At 46.1% G+C, this 10,296-nt stretch overlaps 1 protein-coding gene across 4 annotated transcripts; it reads right to left on the reverse strand.

The window, feature by feature from the left end:
- Positions 1-1,289: 1,289 nt before the first annotated feature.
- On the reverse strand, positions 1,290-9,926 carry LOC112116651 (zinc finger protein 501-like). 4 transcript variants are annotated; one of them, XM_029913009.1, is made up of 4 exons: positions 9,793-9,926; positions 7,857-8,058; positions 3,766-3,879; positions 1,290-3,457 (listed from the first exon to the last, which is right to left on the reverse strand). In XM_029913009.1, the coding sequence occupies exons 2-4, from the start codon at positions 8,014-8,016 to the stop codon at positions 2,073-2,075; spliced, it is 1,659 nt and encodes a 552-aa protein (XP_029768869.1). In that variant the 5' UTR covers positions 8,017-8,058; positions 9,793-9,926; the 3' UTR covers positions 1,290-2,072. The 4 variants fall into 4 exon arrangements, with proteins under 4 accessions (XP_029768869.1, XP_029768868.1, XP_029768871.1 ...); XM_029913008.1 differs by having other exon boundaries at positions 1,290-3,460; XM_029913011.1 differs by lacking the exon at positions 3,766-3,879.
- Between the last annotated feature and the right edge of the window lie 370 nt (positions 9,927-10,296).

Raw genomic sequence — 10,296 nt, forward strand, 5'->3', positions numbered from 1 at the left:
CTAGATGTAAATATGCTGGAGCAAAGTATTAATCAATTTGTAAGCACCTGGGGGATAATAGGTTATAAGGCATAGTCACAATAGATTTGTCAAGAACAAATCATGCCAAACCAATTCAGTTTCCTTTTTTGATAGGATTACTGACTTAGTGGCTGGGAGGAAGCAGTAGATGTGTTATAACCTGATTTTAGTAAGGTTTTTGACAGAGTTCCACATGACATTTTCATAGGCAAACTAGGGAAATGTGATCTAAAGGAAATTACTATAAGGTGGGTGCACAACACATTGAAAGACCATACTCAAAGAGTAGTTATCAATGGTTTACTGTCAAATTGGGAGATCATATCTAGTGGGTTCCCACCAGGGTCAGTCCTGGGTCCGGTACTATTCAATATTTTAATTAATGACCCGATAATGCAGTAGAGAGTATGCTTATAAAATTTGCAGATGACAGCAAGCTAGAAGGGGTTGCAAGCACTTTGGAGGACAGGTTTAAAATTCGAAATGACCTTGACAAATTAGAGAATTGGTCTGGATTCAACAAGATGAAATTCAATAAAGACAAGTGCACAGTACTTCACTTAGGAAGGAAAAAGCAAATGCAGAACAATAAAATGGGAAACAACTGTGTGGGTGGTAGTACTACTGAAAAGAACCGGGGGGGGGGGGGGGGGGGGGGGGAAGGGGGGGAGGGTATAGTGGACCACAAACTGAATACGAGTCTTCAATGTGACAACTGCAAAAAACGCTAATATGATTCTGGGGTCTATTAACAGAAGTGTTGTATGTAAAACACAGGAAGTAATTGTCCTGCTCTATTCAGCACTGGTGAGGCCCCAACTGGAATACTGTGGACAAATTGGGGAGAGCTCAGAGGAGAGCAATAAAAATGATAAAAGGTTTAGAAAACCTGACCTATGAGTAAAGATTTAAAAAATGGGCATGTTTAGTCTTGAGAGCTGTTATAAAGGGGATGGTGAACAATTGTTCTCCATGTCCACTGAAGGTAGGACATGCAGTGATGGGCTTAATCTGCAGCAAGGGAGATTTAGGTGAGATATCAGGAAAAACTTTCTAAATATAAGGGTTGTTAAGCTCTTCAATTGGCTTCCAAGGGAGGTCGAGGAGTCCCCATCATCGGAAGCTTTTAAAAACAAGTTGGACAAACACCTGTCAGGGATGGTCTAGGTTTACTTGGTCCACTGGCCACGGAGAAGGAGGCTGGACTTGATGACTTCTCAAGGTCCCTTCCAGCCCTGCATTTCTACGATTCTATGAGAAAGGGTTTTTTTGTTGTGCTTTGAGTATGCTCCTCCTGCTGCCCAGCATGATTGACGAACACCTGTTCTGCAACGCTCCCTCATTTCTGCCTGGCAGCCAAAGGACTCATTATTTCTTTTAAAAGTGAGCAGATGTACTTGATGAGCCATTCCACTTTTTATTTTTTAAGATTATAAATTTCTCTGATGGGTTTGTCATGGCTATTTGAAGAGCAAGATTTTTTCCCTTATTTCAGAATTGGTAAGGGTTCTGAGTAGACTTCAGTACAGGTTAGGTTTCGGATGGGTTTAGTTTCCCTTCCTGCAGCTGTGCTATTACTATTCCTTCTTGCATATCATTAAAAATCCTTCTGATTAGCTGATGGCCCAGATAAGAGAGAGGGAGCTTTAAAGTATGGGAAGAACATTTTTTGTCCTGAAGCATGTAGAAAGACAATTTCACTTTCTTTTGGAAGTCAAGGATGTTGTTCCCCTGAGCAAACAGCATCCTCCCCCCCACTGGGAATCATAGCCCTAGGGGTGTGAGTCAGATGTATATGGGTGGGGATGGTGTGTGGACGTAAGGGGTACATGGCGAGGTATGTGTGGGAGTGTGTGTGTGGGGCGGGGGGAGTGCAATAAACAAATCTCATGACAACATGGGAATTTTATCTCAGCCTCTTGGTCTACACAGCTTTGTTCCAGGCATGTGATTTCATTCTCTGCTTTAATAACTAACTATTGCAGGTCCTCATTACAGGGCCACTCCAGCCTGGCCTGACCCTTTGAGGTTCATGGTACTCAATAGAGGTCTTATACACATGACCCATTCCTAGGGGTTGTGTCCTGTGTGGATTCTCTGATATGTAATGAGGTTTGAGCTCTCACTGAAGCCTTTCCCACATTTAGCTCACTTATAGGGTCTCTCTCCGCCACGTGGGTTCTCTGATGCTTAATAAGGGTTGATTTCCGACTGAAGCTTTTCCCACAGTCGGAGCAGTTATAGGGTCTCTCTCCTGTGTGGATTCTCTGATGCTGAATAAGGTTGGAACTTTGACTGAAGCTTTTCCTGCACTCATTGCATTTGTAGGGTCTGTCCTCAAGGTGGGTGCTCTGATGATTACAAAGGGCTGAGCTGCTACAGAAACTTTTCCCACAGTGAAGACACTTATAGGGTCTCTCTCCACTGTGGATTCTCTGATGTTTCCTAAGGGCTGAGCTCGCATTGAAGCTTTTCCCACATTCGGGGCATTTAAAGGGTTTCTCAGCCATGTGGATTCTCTTGTGAGTAACAAGAGTTGACTTCAGTCTGAAGCTTTCCCCGCAGTCAGGGCAGTTATAGAGTCTCTCTCCCATGTGAATTCTCTGATGTGTATAAAGGTTTGAGCTTTGACTAAAGCTTTTCCCACATTCACTGCATTTGTAGGGTTTCTCTCCTGTGTGGGTCCTCTGGTGACTAGTAAGATGTGCACTGTGACCGAAGCTTTTCCCACACTCAGCACAGGTATAGGGTTTCTCTTCTGTGTGGATTCTCTGATGTGATAGAAGGGTTGATCTACGACTGAAGCTTTTCCTGCACTCGAGACATTCAAAAGGTTTCTCTCCCGTGTGGATTCTCTGATGTGACAGAAGATTTGAACTCTGATTGAAGCTTTTCCCGCAGTCTGGACACTTATAGGGTTTCTCTCCCGTGTGGATTCTCTGATGTTGAATAAGGTTGGAGCTCACACTGAAACTTTTCCCACACACGGGGCAGTCATAGGGTCTTTCTCCTGTGTGAGTTCTCTGATGTAATAGAAACTTTGAGCTCACACTGAAGCTTTTCCCGCACTCATTACATTTGTAGGGTTTCTCTCCCATGTGGATTCGCTGATGGTGAATAAGGGTTAAGCTCTGACTGAAGCTTTTCCCACAGTCACCGCACGAGTAGGGACTCTCTCCAGTGGGGATTCTCTGTTGAACAGTTTCTTTGATTTTCTTGATGCCTCTGCTCTTGTGAGTGGATTTACCCAATCTCTCCTCTGAGTGGTTTCCCTGCTTCCTTTTTGGTCTGCGCTGAATTTCACAGGCTTCTCCCTGCTCAGGACTCTGGGAAACATGCCCTTCAGCTCTTCCTGATACTGTTCCCTGTGGTTCCACTCGCTCAGGACCTTCCTGCTGAGGATTTTCCTCCTCATTCTCACTCACCATCCCATCACCTGCTGGGACAGAGAGCAAATCCAGATAGGAGTCAGTTCCTGTGCCGTGGACAGGGAACCTCAGAAAGGGAAATAGGAAAGGGGAGAACAAACCCAAATAACAGCTGGGGAGATTGAACTATCAGGAGCTGAATCCTGCTCCCCCCATACCCTTTCCCATAGGAGGGGACCCATCCTTCCTCCACATGCTGTGAGCACAGATGAAGGCAGGGGCTGAAGGGTCAGACAAGCTTGATGAAAATGCATACGTGACGTCTACCAGGACGACAGAATAACTGATTTCTGAGTAAGTTTAACTGATTTTTCACCTGTGTGGGGGTCTCTCAGAATCTCCCTTTCCTCATAGTCCCAGAGATCAGAAATGCACAGCCTCTCCCCTTGTTCCAGCTGGGAGATCACGTCAGGTTTGGAAACTGGGAATCCTGCTTGGCAGAGGGGGTGAGGAAACAAGTGTTGATCTTGGTCATTAAGCTCATGCCTGTTATTACTTCCAAACCAAGGATCTGAGCAGCCCACCCACAGAGGCTTCTTCCTCTCCCTACCCCCAACCCTACGGGGACTGGGTTATAAATCGTACAAGATCCCATGATGCACTGCTCTGGAGCAAAGGTTCACCCACTCTGTCTAGGGAATGGCCCTGACTTATTCCCCTGAGGAGCTGAGCGGAGTTGCTACACTCTGAAGGTACCTGGAGTACGACTTAGCCTCCATCATTTACAGTCACATCTCCCCCACCCCACCCACCTCTATAACCCTTCTCAACACAAGGCAGAACAGGAGGATATTACTCAGACCATCAACTCTTTGGAATGGAGACTTCTCTCCTAGTCTGCATCCATGCAGCACCTAGCTCCACAGGGCTGTGTCACCTGATTAGGGACCCTAGATTCTCCCCCAATGACAAGCTGTTCAGAAATAAACAGAGGAAACACCATCCAGGGCCTGGAAAAAGATTACTAGACACCTGCCCCCTGTCCAACACAGGAAGCAAAGAGCTCTCCGTGAGTCATGATGGACCAGCAAAAGGGCCCCCATACGCTTGCTGATCAACTGTCATTCAGCCCTTCCCCATTATCCATAAGACCCGATCTGCTCCTGCTGGGATCCGGCTGGCTCACACCTCAGGCCCGGTATTGGCTTTTCCTACCCCCTTAGCCTGCTCCATACACCTCAGACCCAGAGAGGACAGCTCTGGCTGTGAGTAGACATTCTTCTCCCACCTTGGCTCAAATCATAGAAATGCGTTGCTGAAAAGAACATCAAGAGCTCATCTGTCCCAGCCCCCTGCATTGAGACAGAACCAGGTACCCCAAGACCGACCCTGATAGATGTTTGTCTATCCTGTTCTTAAAAGCAACCAGTGACTGGCTCTTTGTCTACACTGGCGATTGAATGATAAAACTTTTGTCTTTCAGAGGTGTTAAACACCCCCACCATCAGAAAGACAAAAGTTTTGCCATGACAAGTGCCAGTGTGAACAGCATGTTGTCGGCAGGAGCGCTCTCCTAAAAAGCTGTGTAGTGTAGACAAAGCCTGGGATTTCACAACTTCCCTTGGTAACCTGTTCCATTACCTAACTGTCCTTACAGATAGAAAGTTTTTCCTAATATCAAACCTAAATCTCCCTTGCTGCAGGTTAAGCCCATCACTTCATGTCCTATGTTCTGTGGACATGAAGAACAATCAATCACCTTCCTCTTCATAACACCCCTTCCCACATTTGAAGACTGATATCAGGTCTCCCACTCAGTCTTCTTTTCTCAAGACTAAACAAGTCCACTTCTTTTTGCATTTTCTCATAGGTCATAATTTTTCAAAACCTTTCATAATTTTTTTTGCTCTCCTCTATACTCTCTCCAATTTGTCCACATCTTTCCAAAAGTGAGGCACCCAGAAGTGTCCACAGTACTCCAAATGAGTCCTCATCAGTGCCAAATAGAAAGGGACAATTACCTACCGTGTCATACATATGACTCTCCTGTTAATACAGCCTAGCATGATATTAGCCTTTTTTGCAGTTACGTCACATTGTTGGCTCATATTCAATTTGTGATCCACTGTAACTCCCAAATGCTTTTCTACAGTACTACTTCCTAGCCAGTTATTGCACATTGTGTATTTGTGCATTTGATTTATCCTTCCTCAGTGTAACACTTTGGACTTGACTTGATTTATTCTTGACAAATCCATGTTGGCTATTACTTATCCACTAGGTGCTTACAAATTGATTGTTTAATAATTTGGTTCAATGTCTATACAGGTACAAAGTTAGGCTCATTGGCCTATAATTCACAAGTCGTCTTTGTTCCCCCTTTTATTGATAAGTACTATGTCTGCCCTTCTCCAGTCTCTGGGACCTCACCTGTCCTCCATGAATTCTCAAAGATAACTGTTAATAGTTTTGAGATTGCTTCAGCTATTTCCTTAAGTACCCCAGGGTGAATTTTGTCAGTCCCCGATGACTTAAAGAATATTTAAGTAAATTAGATGTATTCAATCTGTTCTTTCTCAACTCTGGCTTGTGTTCCTTCCCCCATTATTTTTTATATTAGTTCTATTAAGCATCTGGTCAACGTTAACTTTTTTACTAAACACTAAAGGAAAATAGGAATTAACAACTCAGCCTTCTTGATGTTATCATTTTTAGCTCTCCTTCCCCTCCAAGTAGTGGGCCTACACTGTCGTTTGTTTTTCTCTTGTTTTGCTCCTCATGTATTTACAGGACCACTTCTCATTGCCTTTTATGTCCCTTGCTATTTGTAATGTGCCTCAGACTTCTTGATTTTCTCATTACATGCCTCTGCTGTTATTTCATACTCATCCTTAGCAAGTTGTCCATGTTTCCACTTTTTGCAGGATTCCTTTTCAATGTTCATGTCATTAAAGACCTCCTGATGCAGCGATATTGGCCCCTTGCTGTTCTTCCTATCTTTCTGTGTTATTGGGATATGCTTTTGGCTTGTAAATATTGTCTCTTTGAGAAACTGCCAGCTCTCCTGAACTCCTTTTTCCCTTAGATTTCTTCCTATGGGACCATACATTTCTTCCTATGGAACCATACATACCAAGTTCTCAGAGTTTGTGAAAGTCTGCTTTTTGGAAGAACATTGTCCTTATTCTGCTAGTTTCACCCCTTCTTTTCTTTAGATGCAGGACAACTCCATCCAAAGAAATCCCACCAAGCGAATCACCATAGTCCCCCAGGTTCCTAGGGCATCTCTCTTGTAGTTAGTGCTTGAGTCACATTGGTGCTTGGTGAATAGAGAAGTTTGCTGAATTGGGACTTGACCAAATTTCTGACTAATCTACAGATCTGCAAACATAGATTACCAGATGTAAAGGCCAGAAGGGAGTATTATGATTATCTAGTCTGACCTCCTGTAGGTTAGACAGGTCAGACAACCTTACCCAAGATTCCTTCATCAAGCCCATATCTTGTGATTGAGCTAGACTATATTTATTAGAAAGAGACATCCAAACTTGATTCAAAGACTCCTAGTGATGGAGAATCCACCACATCCCTGAGTAAGTTATTCCAATGGTTAATTCACCTCACTGTTAAACATCTGCACTTTATGACTGGTCTGAATTTATCCAGCTTCAGCTTCCAGCCACTGGATCTCCTTCTGATTTTGTCTGCTAGATTAAGGAGCTCTCTGCTGTCAGAAATCTCCCTCTGTAGATACCTAATGTTTCTGTTTAAAATACCGCTTAATCTTCTCCTCGATAAACTCAATATACTGAGCTCTTTAAGTCTCTCACTCTAAGGCACATTTTCCAAACTTGAAATCATTCTTGTGGCACTTTTATGAACACCGTGCCAATTTGTGAATATTCTTCTAACCTCCCTGGACCGTCCCCCCGACATTCACATAGGACAGCAATAGACTCACAGAATACTCCCAGACCACCAATTACTTCATATACCCTCCCTCAGCCCCGAACACAGCCCCTCTCAGTGCGAGGAACCATCATGGGCAAGAAGAGACACCAGGACCAACATCCTCCTTCCAAGAACTCAGCACCTTGGCAGAAGAGGTAGCTCTAGAGACACTAATGGCAACCAGCCTCATTACTCTGGTCCATGGCCTTCCTGACAGGTAGAAGAGTCTGGAACATCTGGCACCTCCTGCTAACATATCTGGCTCAGGCAGAATGCAGTCAAGATGGAGATAAAGTGCACTTAAAAATCTTGGTTCTGGGAAGAGTAGCACCATCAACATGTCCCTCAATCTTCTATCCTATGGGAAGGGACAGTCTCACAGACACACGATCTAGGGACTAACAGGGCTGATCGTTACAGAAATATGGGGGACCAATTAAGAATCCTGAAGAGAAGCCGACCCAGATGCTTCTGAGACCCCCAGTTTCTAATACCCAAGGGGACAGGAATCCTTACCCAGCGAGGTCACGGTCTCATAATTCTCCTGCATAACATTCCTGTACAGGGCTCTCTGACCCAGGTCCAGCAGGGCCCATTCTTCCTCAGTGAAATACACAGCCACCTCCTCGAAGGTCACCGGCTCCGCTGCAGCCATTTCCCTTCCTCGACTCTCCATGGATGGGATGAACTGGAGCAAATGTGGATTTTATTCTGCAACCTGTCAGAGTGAGAAGGGCGATAGGGAAGGTTTCAGAAGGGGTTTAATACATTACACACCCCGATTTCCCCCAGACTCCTTCCCTGCCAACAGACACTCTAGACTGTCATCCCTGAGAATGCTTGAGCCAAGACACTAAAAAAACAAAACAAAAAAACCAGCCCAAAGTTAAGTCCCAAATCCACAGTCAAGTCTCTCAATAAGTGGCCTGCGTTTCAAGAATGCGGAGCCTGCCACATTGGGTCTCAGTTCTGAGTGTCCAGCCTTGCTGATAATCAGGCCAGTGACTGAGCTGTCTGAACACAGGTTTCTACATTAGTCTCCTGTTTTTTAAGGATCCTGGCTTTCATCATTTTATTTACAGCCCAGCCCATCCCCTCCCACAAGGACTAAACCCCCAGAGACTTTTAAACACTATTAGTGACAGAGAGTAAGTGAAGTCAATGGGACCACTGAGATGCTTAATATTAAATATGCGGAGTGGTTGCAGGATGAGTTCCCAAGATTCATACAGCTTAAGGCCAGAAAGGACTAGAAGATCGTCTAGTCTGACCTTTTGTATGTCACAGTCCCTTGCATTTTACCCTGTTACCCAGTTCTGAGCCCAATGACCTGCATTTGTCTAAAGTATATTTGTCAGAAAAGCATCCAATGTTTATTTAAAGACATCAAGAGATGAAGAATCCACCACTTCCTTTGGTCATTTGTTCCAGTGGTTAATCACTTTCACCCTGTGGGGTGGGCGGGTCCAGCCCAAACCAGGAAGTCTAGGTAGCCATGAAACAGCCCTGCTGCCAGAGCCCCATGTGCCCATGTTGGCTATCACAGGCCAGCGGAGGGTTTTGCTTTTGCTGTGTAGACATACCCTCTGTGGCTCAAAAGCTGGTCTCTTTCATGAACAGAAGTTGGTCCAATAAGATATTACGTCACCCACCTTGTCTCTTGAATAGGAATTCTCAGTCAAATGTAAAATTTTTACCCAAATTCTTAAGGGACTAGAATTAGTTTAAAAAATAAAATGGTAACATTGTAATTTGCTCTTTTCCCAGGCCCCTTCTCAAAAACAAGCTAAGTGTTTTCCCATATCAATCTTTCCAAATAAATTCACCCAGGACAGAGACTCTCTGCCCTAAGAGGAGCATAGGAATTGTCAGACTGTGTCAGACCTGAGGCCTGTCTAGTAACTCTGAGTGTGTTATAAGGAACTGAAAAGGTTCCTTTAGACTAAAACGGTGCAGCCAACACTGTCAGTGTCACTGTATGCTCCAGCTACACTGAAAGAGCAGAACAAAAGCAGCCACTTTGGGGATCCCGCCTGACACTGTCCCCAGGGCAGCGCATCCCCCCAGCAGCGCGGGGACCAGGCAGAGGCAGGAACTGGCTTTTCCTCTCCCAGCTCCTCCCCCGGAAAGTCAATCTGCCCCGGGGTGCTGCGGGGAATGGGGCTGGGCAGGGCTGGGAGCCGGGAACCTCCCTCCTCACTGATTGCTCCTGCTGCCTCTGCCAGTCTCTGCCCCGTCTCCCTCCTGCCCCCTCTCCCCTCGGGCTGGGAGACTCGGTCCCTGGCCCGGCCCGGGGCGTTCGCTCTCCCGGAGCTGGCTCGGCTCCTGCAGGCGCTCAGGGGGGCAGAGCGGGGGAGGGGAGGGGGGAGGGCAGCAGCTCTGGGAGGGGCCAGTGGTGCAGAGTCACTTTCCTGCCCGGCCCCAGCCCTTTCCCCCGGGTCTCTCCCCTCACCTGCAGGCTCCGGCTCGGGGGCTGGGGTCGGCAGAGCCCGGGGCTGGTTCCAGCCACCGGAGAAAGTCCCCCGGGCACAGAGGGGGGTTAGTGCAGATCTGTCCCCGTACAGACCCCGCTGGAGCTGGAGGCAGCAGTCAATGTTTGACCCAGGAAGTCCAACCCCCACCTGTGCAGCAGCAAGAGCCAGAGCAACTTCCCCTCCCAGCACTAAGCAGAGCAGCAGTCTGGCGTTACAGTGTTAACCCCTCAGCTGCTGGACGCCAGCCAGAATCCTTCTCTCCTTCCTGAACTGAGAGAAACCCACAGCGTGTAGACAAGTATCAGGGGGTAGCCGTGTTAGTCTGTATCTACAAAAACAACAAGGAGTCTGGTGGCACCTTAAAGACTAACAGATTTATTTGGGCATAAGCTTTCGTGAGTAAAAACCTCACTTCTTTGGATGCATAGAGTGAAAGTTACAGATGCAGGCATTATATACTGACACATGGAGAGCAGGTTGCT

The sequence above is a fragment of the Terrapene carolina genome, unplaced genomic scaffold, assembly GCF_002925995.2.
Source record: "Terrapene carolina triunguis isolate 2854851 unplaced genomic scaffold, T_m_triunguis-2.0 Scaffold421, whole genome shotgun sequence".
Classification (NCBI taxonomy): domain Eukaryota; kingdom Metazoa; phylum Chordata; order Testudines; family Emydidae; genus Terrapene; species Terrapene triunguis.

Coding starts and splice junctions, on each gene's coding strand:
- LOC112116651 (XM_029913008.1), bottom strand. CDS start 8,016: ATGGAGAGTCGAGGAAGGGAAATGGCTGCAGCGGAGCCGGTGACCTTC. Junction 3,880..7,856: donor TGAGACCGTGACCTCGCTGG/GTAAGGATTCCT, acceptor TCTGCCAAGCAG/GATTCCCAGTTTCCAAACCT. Junction 3,461..3,765: donor TCTGAGAGACCCCCACACAG/GTGAAAAATCAG, acceptor TCTCTGTCCCAG/CAGGTGATGGGATGGTGAGT.